The sequence below is a fragment of the Ammospiza caudacuta genome, chromosome 8 (assembly GCF_027887145.1).
Source record: "Ammospiza caudacuta isolate bAmmCau1 chromosome 8, bAmmCau1.pri, whole genome shotgun sequence".
In the NCBI taxonomy this organism is placed as follows: domain Eukaryota; kingdom Metazoa; phylum Chordata; class Aves; order Passeriformes; family Passerellidae; genus Ammospiza; species Ammospiza caudacuta.
The window spans coordinates 32,769,579-32,793,007 of record NC_080600.1 but is presented as its reverse complement, the minus strand read 5'-3'; the positions used below and the strand labels follow the sequence as shown (position 1 = coordinate 32,793,007).

Genomic DNA, 23,429 nt, shown 5'->3' with positions numbered 1-23,429 from the left:
CAAGAAAGCAATTATTTGTTCCAAGCTGGCTGTCCTCCTAGGTCTCTGTAATATTTTTATGCCTTTCATTGTCATGACTGACAACACTAAGATTACTTTTCAAGACTCCTGCCCACCAAATTTACACAAGAAGTACAAGCAGACCTTTCTGGAAGTACCCCTTGTCAGGGGGAAAAAGTTGGTTACCTCCTTGATTTACCAGAACTCATAAATGACCTTTAAAAAGAATTTTGTATAAGCCTTACTGGTCATTTACCAGGAAAACAACAAAAGCCAGTCTTTATTTTTAGAGTCCATGCAGTTTTGAGTTCTGAAGGCAGACACAGAAGATGACAAAACACTGGACTGAGAGCCCTCTGTGAGCTCAGGTCCCAAGGAAAGAAAGAAAAGCTCCTTTATGAGTCACGAGGCCGGGTGGGAAAGCCTGAAGAAGACGTGGAGATGAAGAGCAAATACTTCAGAGAGCAGACACCTCTGCTTTAGTGAATAGAGATCCTCTCCTTTAGGTGTCCTCATACTTTCCTGGTTGTCATTAAAGGAAGTGCAGAGGGGGAAGGGGTGCTCAGTGTGGGTCTCACTGTTTGATCAAGAACACATCTGAGAGGGATGTGAGATACATCTGAGACCAGCTTTGGTCTGGCAGCAAGCAGTTGTCATTGGATACTGAGATTGACCTCAGCATACACCAAATGCTGAAAAATAGCTCTGAGATCATCTCAGGTCTCCTGACTTGCTGCACGTGAATTTATAATGCAACAGAAGTCCCAGAAATATTTTTTTTTTCTCCCAGCAGGAGATTTTGGTGAATCTTGCACTGTCTTGCTTGTCCCTGACATGTTCAAAGGGATAAAAGTTTAAATCTTCTAGCACCATGTCAGAGATCCCTTCAGGGCTCATGGATGAGGCAGCTGTAGTAACTCCCATTTTGTGATGTCTCCTCTTATGTGTGTGCTGGGGAATTGGGTAAGATTTAGCTGGAACTAGGCTGACGTTCTCTGACTTGAAACTGGAAAACCTGGAACTGAAAGCAACAGAGGAAACTGTCCTCCCAGAGATCAGATAAATATTCAAAGCTCTCTCTGTCATCGAATGACCTGTCACTACAGTGGAGTATGAAGGAGCAAAATGTCTTACTGATCAGGCAGATGAAGGAACTGCCTTATTTCTCACATGCTGCTGCAGAGGAGTAATCTGACCAGACATAGGTACAAGCAAAGAAGAGAAAAGGAAGTTTTGACAGTAACACTGTACAGTCTAAATACTCCAGGCAAGCCCTAAGGGCACTCATTAGAAAAGAATACACCTCCTCTGGGAAGTTGAAGGTGATCCCCTGAGAGAAACCCTTCTACAACATGATGGAAAGGTTGAGTGATAGGAACAGAGTTCCTGTTCTTCTGCAGAGATGGAACGCTTTGGGGCAATCAGAACACAGGCAGAGCATCCTCCAGCACAGGTCTCTGCCCAGGCTTGACTGGGAGCAGTTACACAGCTGGATAGAGTTGATGGCATTAGAAGATGATTAGAAGAGAAGATGGCATTAGGCTCTAGATCCATTAGCAAGGGTTAACATAATAATAATTTCCAGCTCAAATCCTGCCCCAGTGTGATCTCCACCAGTGCAGCCTTTGCATCCCTCAGATCTTCTCAGCTGCAATTGCGAAGACCCAGCCTGCTCACAGCCCTCTCAGGGAAGGTTCTCTGCATGGAATCAGGCAAAGGATTTGTTTGCAGTGGAGGCCCAGGTAGCTTGAACCCTTCCCTCCTAGGACAGGAACTTCCCTTGCAGTGCCAGAGCCACATCCCTGGGAGGACTTCCAGGGGAGCAGAGCACCTTGCAGAGCTCAGGCTCCTACATTTTCCCCAGGTTAGATGTTTGTACACCCACAGTGTGAATGTGCAGGTGAACAAGCACTCAGACAAGGAGTGTATTCCTCCTTTCAAGAAAGGGCTGGTTTTCAAACAGCCATGTTCTCCTTGGGCAGGGCAAGCCTCCAGTGCTGACCAACCAATGCAAACCAGAAGTGCCAGTTTGAAGTGACAATAAACAGGCAGTGAAACCTGCAAGGACATATCCATCTTACCTAATTCATGCCTGACCCACAACACACAGACAGGAGATACAGAACAGATAGGAGTCTTCCTTTTGAAATCCAAACACTCGTTTCACAGCACTCCATGAATTCAGCAGAGAGGAGACTCTGAACAACCCCTAGACTCTTTTGTAGAGCTGTACCCTGCATCCAGTGCAGATCTCTTCCTGTGACAGTACTTGAACAAGATGGACTGCAGATGACAGGTCAGGATCCACACACAAACCCCCAGCATCATCCACATTCACTTTCTGCTCCCCTTAATTGCCTTGGTGTGTAATGAGCTTGCTGGCTGAAAAACCTGGGTGAAGCTCTGTAGCTCACTCACTTTGCAGTGAAATGAAGGCAAATTATTTGTTCAGAGAGAAAATCCTTAGCAATCCTCTCAAAACGGGAAGCAGTTACGAAAAATCTAACAATTTACCACACAGTGTTACAGCTCAGAGAATACTGAAAGCTGGCACTGCAGGGAGAGGAAGAAGCCTCCTTCCAGCACACTGGCACAGCATGGAGGGGAACTGTGTGATGCACCGGGTCAGGAGCAAACACTGCTGAAAAATAAAGATTGTTTCAACTAAATCAGTTCATTGATCCAGCTCACTGCACAGACACCTGGTTTGCTGGCACCAGGAAGGGGCAGCCTGGAGGTGATAAGGTGACCTCTGACAAGTGCCAGTTTAAAGTGGTGGCTGGGCTGGCTGCCGTTAATCAATTCCAGCAGGCAGAGCCCAGTTCAAGAGCCAGCCCCAAGGTCTGTTGTGCATCCTGCTCACCCCTGCTTCCCAAACTGTTTCAGGTCAGCACTTTCATTGATCTGCTGGGCTTCAACAGGCAGGGCTATAAATAAAGAGCCATTAATCAACTATTTAAGTACCCTTTTTACTGAAATAAAGCAAGCCCACAGAAATGACATCAAGATGTGAAAAATCCAAACAAACAAGTTAGTGAATACAAAGACAATCCAAGAGAGCACTCCCAGGGACACACTCGAGGCTGAAGTGGCTCAGGGAACAGCCGTGCTGGGTGTTGAGTCAGCCTCTCCAGTGCTCCTGCGCTGACTCACTCCCCTCCCAGCTGCCAGCACACGCTGCACAGTCCATTCAGCACCAACAGGAGTCACTGGTTCAGTGTTCAAGTGCATCTGATTCACCGTGAGCCATCAAGCTTCTGCAGTCCACGGCCATTCCCTGCTCCCCCCTTCCCTATTCAAGTCCTTCTGGGTTTTCCCTTCTTCCCTCTACTCCCAGCTCTGGGACAGGAACACAACTTGCCATTTAGGATCAGAGAAATGTGCAGATTCCTTGTTAAGGTCACAAGGTCCTACAGGCTACTGCGATACAGAGGAAGCTACAAAAGCATCCCCATCTTCCCCTGCTGCTGCCTAGGTGAGTCATTTCCTTCTCCCTTCTTCAGACCCATGCTGGGAATGAGCTGTGCAGCCTGGCTCTTGCAAACAGTGCTTTTCCAGAGGATGATGTCAGGCTCTCCCCAAGACTTAAAAACAGGAAAGAAGGAGCTGTTTGCTAAACACCCTCCAAGAAGACATCACTGAGTGTTTCTTTCTTGGGCACTTGCTCTTCACAGAGCCTTAGACAGAAGGATCCCACACCTTGCACCTCTGTAAGCCCCAAGTAATTACCTTGCTCTTCCAGTTGTCCCTCCCATGGCACCTGTATGTGTGGCACAGCACTGCTCCATCTCCAGCAGCTCTCAGAACCCAGCAGCAAGAGCTGGCAGATGTGGGATGTAGTGAACAGCTGTGTTAGGCACACAGCATCCCCTGTCAGGAAGCAGACCTGCTGCACGACCAAAGGCAACTGGAGCACCTGGGATGCAAGTCAGTGCAAAGCCTTAACCAGCAGCTGCCCTGCCACATGGCCTCACATTCCAGTCCCACATGCCAGGAGTCCTCTAAGCTAAGGCACACCAAACTGATGCTCAGGTAATCCTTCCCTATTCCCCTGCTCCCACAGATTTCCTGTGTGACCTTGAAGTGCACAGCTGTGTCTGCACAGCCTTAGGGTGTTGGCTCACCCCCATCTCTGGTTTGGGCAGTAAAACTGGCTTAAGCTCCTTCCTTCCTCTCACTGCCACAGCATTAAGTCAGGAAATGAGCAAACACTGGCACAGGGCAAGAACAAATACTGTGAAAGCTGTTACATTGCCACAGGGCTCAGGAAGTTACACCCTCATTTTCTTCAGCTGTGAAAGGGGAATATTGCCATCTCCCCGTGTTAAAGTGACATAAGATACAAAGGATGAGGACAAACATGAAAGATTATGAGATGCACTTAAAATAGTCTGTCCACCTCTTGGGTCACGAAGGTAGCTCTCTTGTTTTACTTGGTGAAATTGCTTGAAGTTAAAAAAAAAATTTAAAAAAGCCTATGAAATCTGTTTGCAGCTTGACTTTGCAGTGTTTAGAAGTGTGTCACTGAACAACTACAGCCAAGGGGAGGAACTCCATTATTGTCCAGGACAGCTGAAGGATGAACAGAAATGCTGGTATTCCAGAACAGGTTCCCAGCAAGGGCAGCAAATAACAGCAGATGATCAGACAACAGGCAGAGGTACCAAGTGGCCATAATCAAAGAACAGCTTTTATTGGCCAAAATAACCAAGAAACCATTTTCTTCCAAAAAACAAAACCCCCTAACTCAGTGGTAAATCTTCACTAAGAAACCGAAACGCAAACAAACTCTGCATAAACTTGACCGTTCCCATTCATCCTCTGAAGTATTCCTCCTCCTAAGTCAGCTGTTCTCCTTCACCCTCCTGCACCACCAGAAGTAGGAGAATGGCAAAACTCAAAGTCATTAGAACAAACACATGGGGAGGCATGAGTCTGTCCATTTACACACATGAAAGAGGCTGTTGCTGTTTGCAAACATCTTACATCCTTACCTGAAAGCAGTAACCTCCTCATTTCTGGAGACACACATTTTACTACACAAACTATAGTTTTGTGGTGTTTTTTTGTTTTTAATCCCAGGATACAGGTACAGTTGTGGCCTGTACAGGTTGTTACAACTCAGACACCACCTGCAGTTTGTCAGTTTACACTTCTCTATTCAGAAAACTTGGAAGCTAAAAAAACATAAAAATTGGTTACAGAGTTCTGAAGGCAAATCATAATTTTAAACTCTGCATTTACTCATGCCACTAAAACAAATACCAGACAGAGAAAGCAGGTACCTAAGAAAACCTTGCTCTCCCTGGTAACTGAAATGATGGTGGAAAGAAAAAAATATGAGACCAAGAGAGAGACAGAGATACTGGGGTGCAAGACACCAGTTCCAATAGAGGAATTCTCAGGAGTATTTTCACTAATTTCTCAATTACAGGGTGTACATAATGAGAAACCATTAAAAAAAGAGATCTGGTTCATAAACAGTTATGCAAATTTGTTCAACTTACATAAGTGAAAATTTAAGAAACAAAAAGAAAAAAAAAGCATCTTAAAAAAAAGTCAGTATTTACACACAGTTTCTTTAAAGATCCCATGTGTCTGCACTGAGCTGAGTGCTGTGCACACACCTCTGAGGGTGTGTGAGCAGAGAGAGCCACAGCACTTCCCTGACAGCAGGGAAGCAACACGACAAAACTAATGGGAGTTACTGACTACTATTGCTGCTGTGCAGAGAACAGCACCGTGTGTTTGACGGAGGAATTCCACTGGAAACAGTCTCCTGTCCTAATCTAGACATGATTTTACAAAACATCTAACACCTGTACTACACCTTTTGTAAGAAAATAGAAAGCAGCTTTGAGCTGCAGTTCTTCTAAACTACTGCAGGAAGGTTTCTCTAGGTACTTCCTAAATTGGCAACCATCTGAGGTAATCGATGATGCTGTGCCAGGAGCAAACTTCACTTCTCCCCGCCTGCACCAACTGTCGCCTCCTTGTTGAGTCCTCTGATGGACAAGTCATAAACCACCTCCTCGATCTTCTTGACATCGTATTTCAGGCCATCGTAGCGCTTCCTCAGGGAGTCGTTCTTCAGGTTGAGGAGGCGGAAGCCAGAATCCAGCTCGTTGATAAAGGTTGAGATGCGGAGAGGGCGAGAATAGTCCCCAGCTGTGACACTGTTCACTGCCAGCCTGGCCTGCCAGAGACAGCAGAGAGCACAGCACCCACATCACATCACAGTCCCCACCAGTCACTGTACCAAACGAAGCACTTGTGGTCCTGGCAGTCAGATTATTTGTACTTAGAGCTACCTTTTTGTTGAGCATAGTTCTGGATTTTCAATCAAATCAAAATTTAAGTTTAAATCTTAGAAGTATCATCGAGGACCATGCAGAGAAGCATCTTGCCTCTGAACAAGTTCAGATCAAGGTATTGTGTATCATAACTCCCAAGAACAACTTGATAAAGCTAAAAAACACATTACTTCTGTTTTCAAGGTCAGTTTCAAACCAAACGCATGCATATCTTTCTTACCAGCTCACTGGCCAGAGTTAATACACCAGAAAGATAATCTTCAATGTCCAGGTGAAAGCCCCGTTCTCGATCAGCTTCAACTGAGACAAAAACAGAGCAGTGATGAGATGGTGCTGAACATGACCAAATCCAGCCACCTTAAATTGCATTTGTTTACTGGTGCTAATTTGAAATATCAAATTTATGAAATACTATTACAAAATAAAAGTCAGCCTTTTCCTGTATGTGATGTAATTAGAGCCACACTGTTCTTGATTCAGCATCTTGTACATCCTCAACTGTACATCCAACAGAGTAACTGGATTTACATCAATATACAGGATTTATTTTCCTTATTTTTTCCAAATCTTTTGCTCTGTGAAGATACAATTCTTTTATGGCAAAGAATTTAATCTGTTTTACACACTTTTTAAATACCAAAAGCAAGAAGTTAGAGAAACAAGCTCTCATCTTTGTGTTGTGCTTTTGGTACACTTACACACTTTGAATGAATGACCTTCATTGATGAAGAACTTATTAATGACTAAGTACTTTGGTTAACATTAGGTTTGCCAATTTCCGTCGACTTCTGAGAATTTGTTGTTTATATAATGAAATCAAATACCAGATAAAGTCTGGAACTGGTTTCTCAGGAAGAAATTAAGTTCTGCTATTTCCCTGTACCTCTGAAAACTACAATGTCTAAGGCCACAAGCTTTTTGTTATTGTTTTCTTTCTACAACATTAACTTACTCCCAAGTATTTCTGCAACAGCTTCTCGGGTCACTAATGTTTCTGACTCCAAGTAGACTACAAACGCTGCCAGGAACACCAGCCGCTGCAGCACAAACCTCCAGTGCTCATGAAACCTGCAAGAGAAACACCAGGGCCAGGTATAAATAATGAATGTTTATTACTGGAGCGTTAGGCAACACACACACATTTTCTGTGTGTTGTGTTTTCTGCCTTAACACATGCACTTTGCAGTATTTTTGGTTTATCAAAATGACACCAGCTAAAAGACATCTCCTTGGTACTCCAGAACTCCTCACCCAGGTTACCACACCAGACACTGACATTTGCTCACCCCTCTCACACACCTCCTCAGCTCCCACACTTTTCCAGGCTGTGCCGCCCACAGACAGCCAGAGCTTTCCCTCAGCAGATCTCAACTGACAAGATTCTTGTTCTTTGAAATGTTCTTGCCAGGCACTGTCCCCTTCGGCAGCAACGGAACACAAAGGTGACAACTTCATTTAGTGTCTGCAGAACCAAACAGCCATTTCATGACAGATTTAGAGCTCTGCTTCCAGGAACGCCCCAAACTGAACAACTTAACTGAAATTAATGGAGCAGCAAATGCCCTGCTCCCAGACACAAGGGCAGCTCCAACTTCTTAAGCTTTCCTTTTTCTTTTTAAAGAAAATTTCTAGAAAAATAATTCAATACTGAGTATTTCTGGTGAAAAGTTAAAGTGTTTGAGCAAAAGCATTTTTTATCTATGCTGATAAAAACCTCACACTTGTCTACCACGATTTGCTTTTCAAAGAGAAAGCATTCAGCCCATCAACCTTTACATCATTATTCCAAAGCAATGATACCAAATGCCAAGCAATTCCCATACATATCTGTGTCTGGTTGTGTGTGATCCTGCACACCTGTAATACTGATCAGCAGGAAACTTGGTCTTCAGGGACTCCATCTGTGTCCTCACTGTACCAAAGTGCTCACGAGCCTTCTGACACTTCTTTGGAACTGAAAAAGAAACAGCACAGCATTTGGGGAATGAATACACTCAGGAAAAGGGTATTTGACAGGCAGCAGAGGTTTGTAAACAGAGTTTCCCAGTGTAAACAGTGCTATTTACACTTCTTTCTTGCTCAAGATAGGCTACTGACACTTGGAATCAACCTGAGAAGTATTCCTGGTGGCACCATGAGCCACAGAGGTAAAGCAAAAAGACTCTGGAATTCCAGGCTGTCTGATCTGCTCTGGGCCTTGGTTTGGAACTTGAGCCAAGATGTCCCAGCAACAGCCAGATCCCAAGCAATGGAACAGCACTGCACACGGCAGCTGGCTCCAAAGGAAGCACACACCAAGCACTGCTGTCAGGCAACTCTCACAGGCAAAGGAAAAGAAACTTTTCTTTCTCTATAATAAAATATTATCCTATTTTTTTTTTCTAATCCATCAGAATTTGGCTACATGAGGTGCAACATCCCTTCAGGAAACTGCATTTCCTGCTTTTTACGATGTATTTGCAGAGCCTGGGTTGCAGCTCTGCAGAGGAATGATCTCTTGTTCCCGCAGCAGCCACTGCCACCTCCCGTTCGCCGACAGAGTTACAGCCCCGCTACAGTGCCTGCAGTGCCGGCGGCCACAGCGTCCCTGCAGCCCTCACACAGCCGGGTCACAGCCCGAGGAAGGACAAAGATCAACCTGGCAGCCCTCCTGCATCTCCATGTGCAGAGGCCAGGACTATTCACAAAAGCTGCATCTGAAAGCCGGGATGGTTTTTAGCAAACAACACCCACGAGGAGTCACTCTAGTGTGATTATAAAACTTCTGTTAATAACACATAGTTTCTGTTTAGAAGATAAAAGAGAGGAGAATGACATGGAAAAAAGGAAAGTTTCAGGAAGCAGCATGTGGGAGTGCTCCATGTGGCAGCCAGGATGAAAGAGCTGTGTGAAGCTCACTGAGAGCTACAGGGCTGCCTCTGTCAGGTGAGCACCGTGTGGCTGGGGGAACAGTAGGGAACACATTCCCGTTTGGGCTCTGCAGAGGCACCTGTGACAAAGAGAAACAATCCTTACTGTAAAGGCTCAGACAATGTCCAGTGACACACACACAGCCCCAGATTCAAACCGATGCTTTGCAGCCTCAAGAGCAAGGACAGAGTTGTCTCTGGGGCTGTGTTGGCCCTGCCTGTCTCCAGCCACAGCCGATGCAGCACACGCTGCCCTGCCCAGCCCTCCCAGCAGCTCTCCAGCTCCAGCTGGGACAAGCACCAAGGAAGCCTCTGGGAGATGACATTTTAAAAGCCACTGGCTGGTATGGGAAGCTGTCCTCCATCAAACTCCCAACTATCCCATGGTTTTACTAACAGAGCTGAATTTGATGACAAATTCACAGGTCTGCTATCACAAGTTAACTCTTGACCTATAAGGCATTATTTTTGCAATAATTATAAGATGAGGCTTTGGGGTTTTTGCCTGATTGTTTATTTGTTTGTGGTTTATTGGTTTGATTTTTTTTGTTTGTTTGTTTTCCATTTTTTCGTTGGTTTTGTCCTTTTTTTTTCTTTAATTATTCCAAATCTCTTCTCAGACTCCTCAAGTTCCAGGACCAGCTCTCTCCAGGAATTAAAAATCAAGTGAAAATACACCGAGTTGAAGATGGGCCTCTACAACTACATACCTGAAGTTGTTCCCCACACAATGAACATGGATGTTCCCAGGTTAGAGAACTGAACCTGTGCAAAACACCACTCAGCAGCTCTGATTTCCAGCACTGCCAGGTTTCCCAGCAGATGGAACCTGCACTTGCCTGCACAGCTCAAAGCTCAGGTGCTGCTCATTGCTGAGCACAGACCCTCTCTGAGGCCAGAGGAAGGCCAGGCCTCCAGCCCCAGCCCCAGCGTGCTGGGGAACCTCATCAGGCTGAAACAACCCATCAGCTCTGCAAGGGAGAAACACAGCACCCGGGGAGGCTGCTCCTGTTTCCCTTCAGTGCCTGCACAAATTCCTCTCAAGAGTTTCCAGCAAAGTCAGGATGGTTGCTTCTTCTCACAAGATATTAACTGACTGGAGAAAACCACCTCTTAATGCACATATTTAGGTTTATTCCAGTAGTGCCATCAGTAAGCTGAGAAATGAGGGGGCAGAAAGAGCAGATCTGACACCTGGGCATGCAGAGCTGCTCTCGTGGCCTGGAGGAAATGGGCTGGCCCAGAAACATTCTGTCCAACACCTGAGAAGCCTCGAACCAGGCTGATGACAACCCAAACCTCCAAAGCTGCAGAACAATTCCTGCTACCACTCAAGCAGACATCAAGGGCAGGTCCTGCTGTTTCAGCCCTTGCAAATTCTTTTTACATTTTGCCGCATTAAGCAGATTTTATACACACAGAGAGAATGTGTCTGTACAAACGAGATTGAAGTGTGTTCCCCTCACCCTACCCCATCCTGAATAGCCCCTCAGTGCTCAGGAACACAGCTTTTTGCGGTGTGGGGTGAAGAGATGAGACTGATAAGAGGCCCAACAAGAGATGATAACACAATTTCTGCACAAATCACTTACAGAGCCAACTCAGCAGCCCAGGATGTGAATACCCGGAAAAGAACACACTGCTCTATACCGAGACAGAAAAGCACCATGCTAGGGAGGGAGAAAGCGACAGAACGGTGTCCATAACGCCGAACGGCAGCTTTACTGCTTGTCTGGCTTGAAACCTCGCAGCTGCGCTCTCCTCTCCCCAGCTGCCTCCGGGAAACCCACGCTGAAGGCCCCGGGAGAGACTGGACCCTGGAGAAGGGTCCCGGGACAGGGCACCCGCGTGCTCCCAGGGCCACTCCCGCCCCCGGCTGTTCTCCGCGGGACTCACTGTGCTGGAAGCCGGGCCCCTGGTGCACGCCCTGCAGCAGCGTCAGGATCTCCCGCGCCGTCTGCTCCAGCGCCTGCACCACCTTCCGGATCTCCTGCGGGCACAGCGCGCCGTCAGCCGAGCCACAGCCAGGGCACCACCCCGTCCCGTTCCCGGTCCCGCCCGCCCCGGCACCTCTCGGATGTCCTGGTCCTGGCCGAGCGCTCCCTGCAGCGCCGCGAACATCTCGCTCACCGACATGGTGCCGCCGCTTCCCGCCCACGGGGCCTTCCGCGCCGCCGGCGCGCGCCTGCCCCGCCCCGCCTGCAGCGCCGCGCCGGGCTGCCCCGCGCACCGCCTGAGCGGCCCGAGCAGCCAGCAATGGCCGTGGGGGCGGCTGGGAGGGTGCCCAGAGAGTGCTGCTCGCCCCGGGGGTGCAGCTGGCCGCTCCCAGGGCGGGGGTTTGCCGCCCCGGGGTGTCGGTGTCCCAGGCCGCCCTCCCGGAGCGGCGGGGCCGGGCCCGGTGTGGCCGCGCGAGGGCCCGTCCGCCCCGTTGCCAGGAGACGGCGTCTGGCCGCGCGGCGCCGGCGCGAGGGCAGTGACGCACTTCCGGCGGCCGCGCGGAGGCAGCATGGCGGCGGGGGAGGCCATGGCGGCGGAGGTGCCCGCGGGTACCGCGGCCGTGAGGGCGGCGCCGCTCCTGGCGCTGGAGCCGCGGCTGCAGCGCCAGTTCCAGCAGAAGGTGCAGCGGGCCCGCACCAAGCGGACGGCCAAGGTGAGCGGGGCTGCCCGGCGGGGCGGGGGCGGCGCGGTGCGGTGAGTCCCGGCCCGGGCTGACGCGGTCTCTGTGCCCACAGGAGGAGCTGACGCCCGGCGTGGTGTTCGTGGGGCATCTCCCGCGGGGCCTGTGCGAGCCGCAGCTCCGCGAGTACTTCGGGCAGTTCGGCACGGTGACGCGGCTGCGGCTCTCCCGGAGCAAGAAGGTGAGGAGCGGTCCGTGTGGGGCCGTGATGGGGCCGAGCGCCCGGGGCCGGGCCGGCTCCGTGACCGCCGGGGCTCCCCCGTGCCCAGCGAGGGCCCTCGGAACGCGCAGAGCCCGCTGCGCCCTGAGGCCCTCGGGAGCCCCTCGTGGGAGCGGCAGGGCCCGGGGCTGTCCCCGACTGCCAGGCGGCGGCCGGGGCACGGCTCTTGCGGGCCTTTTTAACGTGAGTAAATTCACTCCAGTGGGAAATGCTGGAGTGCTCCAGTTCAGGGTACAACTGAAGTGCCACGATTCTATTTTAACTTACTTGCTGTGTTGGATAAAGCTAATTTTTTCTCACTTCTGGGTTTGGTGTCACATTTTAACATTACTGTATAAGCATGGAACAGTGGAACAGCAGCAATGCAGGGCAGCTTTGGGGTTTTTTTGGCAAGTAGATACTTGTGAGCAGTTTGTTTTGTGTGCAAATATGTATTTTACAAATAACATGATACCAATTTAGGACTAAATCTGTCTTTCAGGACTGAATTGCATTTCTCACAGTTTCAGTGACCTTTGTGAATTTAGCTGTCGTTAGCTGAGAATGGGCTATGACTTTAGAAGAATAAAATAATTTTAATAGAGCTCTTCAAGTACCAAAGCACTGTTTGATGTTTCTCCCTTGTCTCTCACAGACTGGAGCCAGCAAAGGCTATGCATTTATGGAGTTTGAGTCTGATGATGTGGCCAAGATTGTTGCAGACACAATGAACAACTACCTGTTCTCTGAGAGACTGCTGAAGTGTAAGTATAAGCTGAGTTTAAGTTCTCTAGCATGCAAAGGAAACTTGTGGTTATTTCATTTTTCTTTTTCAACTGTGCATAGAATTTTAGGGGTTTTTTAATGAAGTTTTGTCCCAGAAGTATTTTCTGTGGGGCTGAGCTTTTCATCATGTGTAAAGATTTTCATCATGTGTAAAGAGCATGCTCAGGAGGCTTTTGGTCACTAGTGCTGGTTTTACCTCTGGTCTGATGTTGCTCCTAGTGACTGTGTAACACGAAATCTCAGGACAGAGTTGGGTTTGCTGGAGAGATCATTCCTTTCCCATGGACACTCTTTGGCATTTGCAACTGCTGCAGTTGTCTGTGAGGTTGGACAAAAGGAGGTTTTGAGTAAAAGATTGATTAAATCACTGAGTTTCTCAGTCATGGTAACAGTAGAACTTTCTTTGTAAAGGATTATAAGTTGATGTGTTGTTGTAAAACAATTTTGTGTGATCTTTCTGGATGAAACTGTTAAAGTGTTTTATCCATCCACCCACGTTGTCATTGCAAGAGTTCCACACTGCTGTCTCCTTATCACAAAAGTTCCATACCTTCTTGGTGTTTCTCGTGGGCAGCTCCTCAGAGCACTGACTCTTTCTTCTTCACAAAGCAGCCAGCTGACTCTAGCTCCCCTCTCACCCAACCACCCCACTCTTTTATAGCATCTTCTCATTGCTTACAGCTGTGGCCTGGTAAAATCAGGCCTGTTCCTAATCTTTGATAATTGGCCCAGCTGCGACTCCTCAGGGGTAAGATTACTTTCTACACTATCTTTATTTTCTTGTATTCTATCCCCCTGCACACCCACCCCCCCATTTCTGTGGCTGGCTGAGGGTGCAGCGTTGGTTTCTTTGTTCCTGACTCGCTGAGCAGCGCGGTGTTGTGGCTGTGAGCTGTGCTGTGTGAGTGCCCTCGGCAGGAAGGGGAGCCCAGCTGTAACCCGTGCGCTGTGCTTGCTGCAGGTCAGTTCGTGCCTCCTGAGAAGGTCCACGAGAGCCTGTTCCAGGGCTGTGACAGGATGTTTCGGCAGCCCTCGCAGCCGGCCGTGCGGCGCTACAACCGCGTGCGCTCCCTGCTGGAGAAGGCCCGGATGACGCAGCGCCTGCTGAGGAAGGAGAGGCTCTTACGGAAGAAGCTGGCTGAGAAGGGGCTGGACTATGACTTCCCAGGATTTGTAAGTTTGGCATTGTTTCAGTGAGTGTGTTAAGCAAGATGTGTTTCTAGAGTTGTGCTGAATGCATGGAAATCATGTGTTTTGTGTGGAACTGGCAAAAGAGCTGGAGCCCCAGGGAGGCTCACTTTTATTAGGAACTGTATGGAAGCCCCAGGAATTCAGTGTGGTGCTGTTGCTGGGCTGCACTCCATGTGCCTGCATGTTTACTTGTAGAGAAATAATAGGTAACAGCAAAGGGCAGACGTCCCTTTTGTTCTGTTGGTACAAGCAGTTGGATATTCTGTGGTTTAATACTGGAGTGCAGATCACCAAAGAGCAGAGGGGCTTTGGCAGAGTGGGGGTTTGGAGGCAGGTCCCAAAACCAGAACTTCTGTCCACAGCCCTTGCATGTTCCTCTGCAGAGTGCTTGGGTCAGGTACTTGAGTTGTGAGCAGTTAATGCTGTTTAACATGGAATGTTTTATAAATGCAGAGGAGTACATTTTCTTGTGTTGCTTTTGGTGTTTTTGTTCAAACCAGATCACCTCTGTATCAGTCAGTTTGTTTCTTTAAACCTATTTGCTGTAACAAAGGCTTTGTAGTTATGAAACAAATCTTATGAAGTGTTAAGTGACTGCATTTTCACACAAGTGTGTAGTGATCCACCTGATCTGTCTTTCTTCCTAGGCTGCACAGGCGCTTTCCAAAAAGAGGAAAAAAGTTAAAACATCCAAGAAAACAAATCTGAACATTTCTTTGAGCAGCCAGGTAAGACAGACCAGTCCTGGTGGTGTCCAGTACCACCATTCACATTGGGGCAGATGTTGGAAGTCTTCAGCTGGCACCTTAATACTGATTTCAACACACAAAAGCTTTAACATTGTTTGCCTGAGAGATGTTTGTGCCAGAAGTAGCTCCTTTGAGATGTTTTTATACTCTTGAACTGAGGATGGTGATAGAATCCTCGGGGTTCCTTCTCCTGTGAGATTGTTTAGTAGCAAAGGCTTCTGCTCAGCACGCTGTAACCAGCAGTGCCTGTCCCTCAGTGCTGTCTGCCTCTGCTGTCCAGCACTCCCTTGGTACTGCAGGGTGCTGGGGCACCTGTACACCCCTGCACCTGTGCTTTACCCTGGGATGACATGATCTCCTTGATGGAGTCCTTCTGTTGGACTGTGTTTCAGTGCCATCCTGTTTTGATAGAAAGGGAGTTAAATGGTTGATACAGTGCAGTGCTGTCTGTCCCCATTTCCATCTGTGTTGTCCCTCCTACCCCACACTCTCCAGGCACAGTAGTTAGTGGTTTGGAAACAAATGCCAGGTAAAAGTAGCAGTAGGATGAAAGGGAAGTTCAAGTCATCAGGACTGAGATTTGGGATATTGGCAGTCTAAAAAGTCTAAGACATTAACATTTCTCTTCTGTTTCATCATTGTTGTGAGTTGTGGTGTTGAGTGTTTGGGGATTTTTATTATTACTGGGTTTACTTGTGATAATTGGGGGATTTATTTGGGGTTTACTTGTGATAATTGGGTATGGCTTTTTGTGAGGCAGACAGGATAACTAATACATTCTGTCAACTGAGTTCTGAGGGCTTACTGAGATAACAAAGCTGGGATGTTTCAGCTCTGTTGTAAAATTGAATGTGGCATTTCTGTATGCCAGTCTCAAATATACTCCCTCAGCCCCCACCTCGTTGCCCTTATTATGTTCCACTTGACTTTCATGGTGCTTTGAGTCAGGAAATACAAAGTTTAGAAGGGAAATGTGCATAACAACATGTTAAAAAATGTGAGTTAATTTCCATTTGCCTTTCACATACACATACACATTCACCTTCTTTGAAGGTGACGCTTCTGTCCAAAGAAACAATGTCTACAAAAGTAGCTAGTTATAAAACGTAAACCGTTTTCTGAAGGAGAGCTGGACTGGTGTCTTGTGGTACCCCAGGGCAGGGACAGCTTTTTCTGGCAAATGGCTTTGCTGTGAATCCTGTTTTTGTGATCTCTTCAGGATCCTACTCCAGTGTGTACTCCAGCAGTGCTTGAGCGCCGGAAAGCTGCTCGGATGGATGATGACACAGAGGACGATGAAGTAACTCTCAGGCTTCCCTCTGCCAGCGGTAAGAACGCTGTGCAGAGACCAAAGAAGCAGCCAAGGCAAAGGCCAAGCCTGAAGAAACAGAAATAGACTTAAAATTGTTATGCCTGTAGCCATATTTTTCTCAACTTAAAAACCTTTGAGGTGGAGCTTCTGCTGGGTCTGCTGCCCTGGCTTGGTCCATCCTGCCTAGACTGTTTCAGGCTTTCCTAGGCAAGGACTCTGTTAACAAATCCTGTCCCTGTGGTTTAGCCATCAAGGGACATAGGAAGATATCCTTGACTTCGTGCTCACAAGTGCCCGTGCTGTGACACAGCTACAATAGTCCAGAATCTTCAGTTAATTTTATAACTCGTGTCTAGAGCTCACTGGAAAGAAAATGTGAGGCTGTCCATTCAGAGTTGGCTAATGCAAGCAACTGTGTCTTAAATTTATAATTAATGACAGGTTATTAAAGAAATTACCATTTTCCAACTTTCTTTGCTCTTGGTAATGGTTCTTCTGTTTAACTGAACGTCTGTGTTTTGTGAAAGTTCTCACATATTTGCACTGATGGAGGCTCTTGAGAAGATGCACCAATAATCAGAGCAGTCTGAGTTCTACTGGCAGTTCTGTTGTCCTTTGTCACTGCATTTTAGTTTCAGTGCTTGCATGAAACCAAGAGTGTCTTCTGCTCCAGGGGGTGATAAGCACATTGAAATATTGTAATAACCAGGAGTGCAAAGGCAGATTTTGTCAGCAGTAGTATGAGTTCAGAGAATTGAGTGTAGCTTTTTGTAATGCATTAAGATTCATTCTTGTTCCAACTAGCTTGTCATTGCAGATGGCAGGTATCCAGTCCTGCTTGAACAGGCAGTTTGTGCAGTTAGAATTTGATTTTGGTGCAGGTCTGAGATCTGTAGAAGACCCAGATTGGGTTCTGTGCACATACTTAGCCTTCATCTTTTGTTGTCTTAAACACTTTATTGTTGTTGGCTGCTGGTCAGGCTTGGCAGAAGATTTTAGAGGAAAGCCCAGGTGATAATAACCAGCTAGGTAGGTGGCTGGCACTAATTTCTTGGCTACTTTAGTTGAAGTCCTGGCAGAGAAAAATTAATCTAAACCTTGCTGATTGGCCTTGCTGATTGTGATCTATCTGGCCTGATCACTGGAATAATCGTGGGATCATAATGACATTGTCTAGGTGACTCAGATTAGATCATTCTCCTTTCTTGAGGATGCCACTTGGATGAGTCCATCTTCATATCAAATACTTGTCACCTTGGGCAGGCCAGGGGAATTCCTTCACCAGCCCAATGCTCATGGACTGTTCTTGCCTTTCAGTGGAAGTGTTGGTGTGAACATCTGCAGGCTTCCTTCCCTGTGCCTTGTTTGATGGGAAACAGGCAGTGCCTGCACCCCAAACCCCTGGGAAATACACACAGTTGAGGTTTGAGATACATGACTACCACAGTGGTTGGCAGAAATTGCTTGTCTGTATTTGATGTGCAGCTCTGAAAAACTTCTACCTTGACATCATACAGCAGAGAGCAGCAGAAAAGAAGCAAAATGCACCTGCCCAGAATAGACAGTTTTCTTTTTAAATCCATGTTTCTGACTTTGTGCTGGGCACATGAAGATGGCTGTTGAGTCAGGATGAGGCAGAAATGTGGCTCGTTCCTCCTGCTGGGAGCCGAATGTGCTGACACCGGGGGGCAGCACGGCGCAGCTGTGTGGCCGTGCCGCAGCACAGGGCTTGCTGGGGAGCCACGCGTTTGTGAGGAAAGCCTCTCCCCTCTGCGGGCACCGAGTGCCTGCGCTGCTGGGAGTCACGTCTCTAACACGCCTTGAGAACACATGAGAAACCTGACACTGATCTGAACCAAAAATGCCCATTTCTGTGGTGCTGCCTCAAGTGCTCCTTCCTAGGTTCTGAGTTAAAGTTGCTCTTTAGAAAACTTTGTTTATCCAAAGTAACTTCTCTGGTGCAGTTCCACATTCCCCAAAGCCTGAGCATCTCCATTCCTGTGCTTCCCATTCCAGTGCCTTGGCCTGCATTTTGAACATGGAGTTGCTTTCTTCCCACTCTGTTTCTGTTGCTGTGCTCATCCCTGTGCCCAGTGTTCTGCCCCTGCCTGTGTCCATTTGCTGCTTTCTTCCATGTTTGACTCAGCTTCTCATGCTGCTTGCAGTGCCAGGGCTGTCCTGTCTGGCTGCAGGAGCTCCTGCATGTCCCCTGCATGAGGGACTTTGGCTTCTGGAGGTCTTTTGGAAAGGTTTGTGCCTTTAAGCTGAACTCCTGGCTGCTGCTGTTTCTCAAGAGTCACATAGCAGTGTGAGCCTCGATGGGAAGACGTTCAAGAAAACTGCTCACAATAAGGGTTGCTTCCTGCTGTAATTTTCCTTTCCCTTCCTTTTGTTTGTTCATCTTCCTTCAATTGAGATCAGCTTAGATGGCAACTCGGAACAGCAAGGAAGCAAAATTCTGTGTTGTTTGAGGAAAGCACAACAATACCCAGGCTACAGCAAGGGGCTCTCGGCAGAAGGCAGCTTTTCTTGGTGATAGCTTCTGTTTTTAGGCTGCCTGTGTTATTAATACCCTGCTGTCCAGGGAGATGTACGTAAGCAGAAATTCAGACACCTGATACTTGCCAAACATAGTTTCCGTAGCAAGTGGACAGATGTGCTGTGTCATGAGTTATGCCCCAGTCCCTGCACTGATTTTTATTTCTCATTTCTCCGGTAATTTGTTTGTTCATCTTGGACAAACACAAACCTCCTGGCCACTGATTTTAGGGCAGGCTCCAAGTTGTTTTTACTGGGATGCTGGGAGTATTGGGGCTGTGGTTTCAAGGCATGACTTGCAAGTGCTCTGCCTTTCAGGTATGAGTGACTTTGTGGAGCTGTTTTGCTGAACACTCATGTATGTATTACTCTTGGCAAGCTTGAGAAACTTAGGTGCTAGCCAAGCCTGCTAATTTACACTCATTTATTACAATTTCTCTGTTTTGGAGGAGGGAGCAGGGTGTAAGAGTGTTCACCATTTCCTGGCACTGGAAGTAAAAGAATACTGGAAGTAAAAGAAGAATGGGAGTAGGGAGGGTGAAAAAGCAGAATTGGCTGCAAGACAGAGGGGATAAAGGAATGATGAATACAATGCTCACCTCTCAAGACAAAGATACTGGTGAATGTTGCAGGGTTCGAGTGCTCAAAATTAAAGATGCAGTTTTATGTTTCCCTAATACTAATTTTGCCTGTTGGATGTGCTGTGGGGTGCCCAGGCTGCATAAGGAGTGTGCTGCCATCACAGTCCAAGTGCTGGTACTTGCTCATGAGCCAGCTGAAGGAGAAGAGCAGGCTGGGCAAGTGGCACCAAGCCTGTTTGCTTGCATACCTGGCTTTGGAAATGGCTGCAGCCCTGGGGAGCAAAGTTAAAACCTGTCTGCAAATGGCTCATGGTGCAAGGGAGGACTTAGGCATGGCTCTGAGGGGTGACGTGCTCTCCTCTCCAACCAACCAGTGAGGCAGAGGGGAGCTCCAACAAATTCCTGTGCTGAGTGCTGGGGAGCTTGGCTCTCACTTTGCAGTGTGATGCAGCCAGCTGGGGTGGGCTGTGCTGTGTGAGGTGCTGTGCACATCCCTGCCCTGGGCAGGGTGCTGCAGGTGAAAGCTGGGTGAGCAGGTAACAGGAGTACAGGGAGTGTGATCTCCATTACATGTTTTCCAGGAATATGTACAAATCCTCTTGGACCAGACTTCTTCATTGCCCAAGATGCTGTTCAAACACATCCTTTTCTCCTGACTTTTCCATCTAACTCCCAGATTCTTGAAATGTCTAACTCTAGGCAGCAATAATCTGCACTTCTTAGCCAGAGATGTGCTGGGGACCAGCCCAGGGTGCTGCTGGAACGGTGGGGAGGCCATTCTGTGTGTCAGGCTGCTGCTGGCACTGCTATTGCAGCACATCCCTCCCTGCCCAAGGGCAGCAGCTGTCAGAGCAAGCTGAGGAAATGGTTAATGTGTGAGGGAGAATTCCTGAAGTGAAACGTTTTCTTCCATGCAGGGTGCAACAAGGCCTCTCATCACTTCTGACACCCTGCATTAATTAAACATATGGCAGGAACAGAGATCTTGGCTGAACTGGGAAGCTTGGAGTAGTTACACACCTGTGTGCCTGTGGCCAGTAACCATGTGGTTCTCCTGTGCTGGGAAAGGAAAAGCTGCAGAGAAGCTCCTACACGAGGTTTGCCTCTGATCAGGGAAGGAAATCCTGGTTTATGATAGTCCTCATAAGCAGTGTTGTTGAAGAGAGGCAGAACTGTGAGGACTAACTCTGCAGGACTTGGAGACAGCGAGGTGGGGCCTGCAGGGAGCCACAGGCACTGGGGTCGCTTCCTTTCCCTGTCTGTCCATTTGATCCTTCACATGGAGAATGGGGCTTGCCCTGGATTTGAAACTTGTTGTTTTAAAGAACAGGAAGGGAAGAAGCAAATCTAATTTTTGTGATAGTGATTTTGGAAAGCCCTGTTCTTTTCTGTGTGTTTTTCCAGTACTGGTCGAGAGGAGCCTTGGTGAGCAGGTGCAGATGTGGAAATTGGGCTGCTTGCTCTGCAGTGAGGCATTGCTGCCAGTTTCCCACAAGGGCTTGCACAAACTTCCAGTTTGCTTGTGTATTGTTTTTTTTTAAACAAGCAGGGAAGTAGAGTTACTTCTGTCAGGGTGGCTGAGAGCATTGCAGCATTTGGAGGGTGAAGGCAGGATTTGCCTCTCTGCTGTGTTTGCTCAGTTACTGTTTCTCACACAAGGAGCCCTGCAGTGAGAAGTGAGCAGGGTCTGTGCCAGCTGTGCAGCAGCAGCAGCAAAGCTGCTTTGTCACCTGCACTATTTTTATTTCTGTTGATGTGAGAGCTGGAAGGGCTCTGGTGTGATTTTCAGGTGCTGGGCTGCATTTGCAGGTCTGCCTGTTGGAAGGGGGTTGGGTCCATCTACCCAGAGGTGATGGCAGAGGGAATGTAAGACAAATCCATAAAGTTTTCCTTCAGCTATCCCACACAAAGACATGCTGTATGTGGTTTATTAACAGGGCAGTGCTAAAAGTATATTCTATTGAACTGTATCCTTAAAAACAAATTCCAGGTGGGAACTGCTGGAGCTTTGTGGCTGGTCTGGCAGGAGCTATGCAAGTGCAAAGGACTAGCTCCAGAGGCAGTATGGATTCTCCTAAGGCAAATGTGTCTGTTGGTGTTATGTCAGTGCAGCTCCATCAGATGAGTCACAGCCTAAGTTTTTATCCTGAGAACTACTACCTCATCTTTTTTCCCCCATCAGCTCATAATTTTACAAGATTAAATCCTGCCTGTTAATATACAGTACAGAATCAACCAGTTGGTTGTTAAGACTCATTTGGAGTTAGTGATTTGGACACTTGGGATTGGGTGGGCTGCCAGTGTATGTTTGCTGTGTTGCCATTCAATGTCAGCCTTCCCATTGCATTCTGTAAGAGCTTCCATTAATTTCAGTAGAAATCTGCATTTGGGGTGAAGGGTGACCTAATCTTTAAAAAGGATCTTAATCCACTTAGCCTCTATTGCAAAGCTCAGCATTTTTTCCTTGTCAGGAGCAGACTGCATTCCTAACCTTGATGTGTCACTTTCCAGTTGGCTTAATATTTGAGTGAGGATAAAAGGAAATGTTTTTCAAATACTGAAAGAACCCATGCTGGTAAGGTATGTGCACATGCAATGTGCAAGTATAAAAAAAAAAAGGAGATATGAGCATGATTGTGTTTGGATGGTGGAAAAAAGATAAATAGTATCAGCAGATGACTACAGAGAACAAGCACAGGAAGAGGTAAATCCATTAGAATCAGTGTAACTGGGAAACAATGAGAGAGGCGGAAATGGGGATGAAATCTCATTTAATGTAAATTTAAGTGCAAGACAAAATAGAACTCCTGTAAGTTTGACCTGTAAATGTCTCTTCCCAGAGGCCTGAGGGCAGCCAGGAAAAATACAGTCTCTGATGCAAATACAAGACCTGGTGCCCACGCCTTGGTAAGGCCAGAGCTGATCTTCCAGGCTACAGCATTAAATGTAGCACAGCTCAGAAAGCATGGAAAACTGTTGCCAGTAGCCTGTGTTCAGTTTTGGGGGTTTCAGCTCAGGCTCTGGTCACAAAACAAAGAACACCACAATTAACACTAATTGGTACCTTCCTTGATGTTTGGTCAGGCAGAATGAGCCATTCCCTGCCTTCCTGGAGGCAGTCACTCCAGGTCAGGACAAGAAGCCTGTGGGGATGTTGCATGGCTCACAAGACCTTCCTGCCAACGGGAAATCTCGAATCCAACCCAATTCACACTGCCTGAGGACTACCTGCTTTGTGCAGGATGTTTCTCCTTGGGTGGCCAAATGTCTGCAAGGAGTGAGCACACGTAGACGAGCCAGTGTGCACTCCATGGGCCTTGAAGCCATTTGCTCGTTTCCCTTTAATCAAAACCTTCTGCTCTTGTGTTTTCTTTTCTGTTTGGTGACTGAAGCGAAGCTTCATGTGCCTTCACGTGGGAATTAAGTGGGTCAGTGGGATGCTTTGTTCGTGGCAGGTCTCACGTGGAAAAAGTCCGATGCAAAACACTGAGGCTTGGCAGGAAAGTGCCAATTAAAGATAGCGGTGCGGGAGCACATTGTGTGAGCTGAAAATGCTCAAATCTGGGGCTGTGACAACTGCCATGTGCAAAGGGAAGAACGAGGAATTGTTAAATTTCACGTTGATCTGAAGTACTTGTGCTTTCCCTGTCTCAAGTGTTGTTCTCATGCAGCATGGACGAGGAGTTTATTCCATTTCCCAGGTAAGTGAGGGGTAGAAGAGGTGAGTCACACCTCCAGCACAGGGGACCTGTGCTAGAGTAGGAGTCACAGCACTCAGAAGTTGGGTGCTTGGATTTCACCTCATGTTGGCCTAAGCAGTCCAGCCTTCTCCTCAGCATGGCACAGGGCTGTGCAGGAGATGTAAGTGCCAGGAGATGGCAAAGGGAGAAGTCCATTGCTACATGGAGTCAAGTGAAGCTGTTCTCCCCCTTAGCCATGCAAGCAGTCAAGTTGGGACAGCACATAAAGGAAATGTGGCTGAGTCTGCATAGCACTGTGCTCAGCTCTAGGAAAGCAACCCAAGGACAGCCAGGCTTTCACACTGTTGTCCTCTGCTGTTATGGGCAGCTACATCATCATACTGTCATTCATAAATAAAAACATTTCTCCCTGAAGCACCAGGCTCTCAGGTTCCTGAGCAGATGTTGTGCAAAAAAGCCCTGAAGGAAAGGG

General features: G+C 47.6%; 2 protein-coding genes across 2 annotated transcripts; one reads left to right on the top strand and one right to left on the bottom strand.

The window, feature by feature from the left end:
- Positions 1-4,677: 4,677 nt before the first annotated feature.
- TSN (translin) lies at positions 4,678-11,380 on the bottom strand. Its single transcript, XM_058809571.1, has 6 exons — positions 11,294-11,380; positions 11,120-11,213; positions 8,172-8,268; positions 7,267-7,382; positions 6,535-6,614; positions 4,678-6,196 (listed from the first exon to the last, which is right to left on the bottom strand). The coding sequence occupies exons 1-6, from the start codon at positions 11,357-11,359 to the stop codon at positions 5,960-5,962; spliced, it is 690 nt and encodes a 229-aa protein (XP_058665554.1). The 5' UTR covers positions 11,360-11,380; the 3' UTR covers positions 4,678-5,959.
- A 342-nt stretch (positions 11,381-11,722) lies between these two features.
- NIFK (nucleolar protein interacting with the FHA domain of MKI67) lies at positions 11,723-16,610 on the top strand. Its single transcript, XM_058809750.1, is given in 7 exon segments — positions 11,723-11,873; positions 11,956-12,081; positions 12,755-12,863; positions 13,847-14,058; positions 14,724-14,804; positions 16,045-16,189; positions 16,192-16,610. Coding segments are annotated over 7 exon segments (870 nt in total). The 5' UTR covers positions 11,723-11,729; the 3' UTR covers positions 16,245-16,610.
- The last annotated feature ends 6,819 nt before the right edge of the window (positions 16,611-23,429 follow it).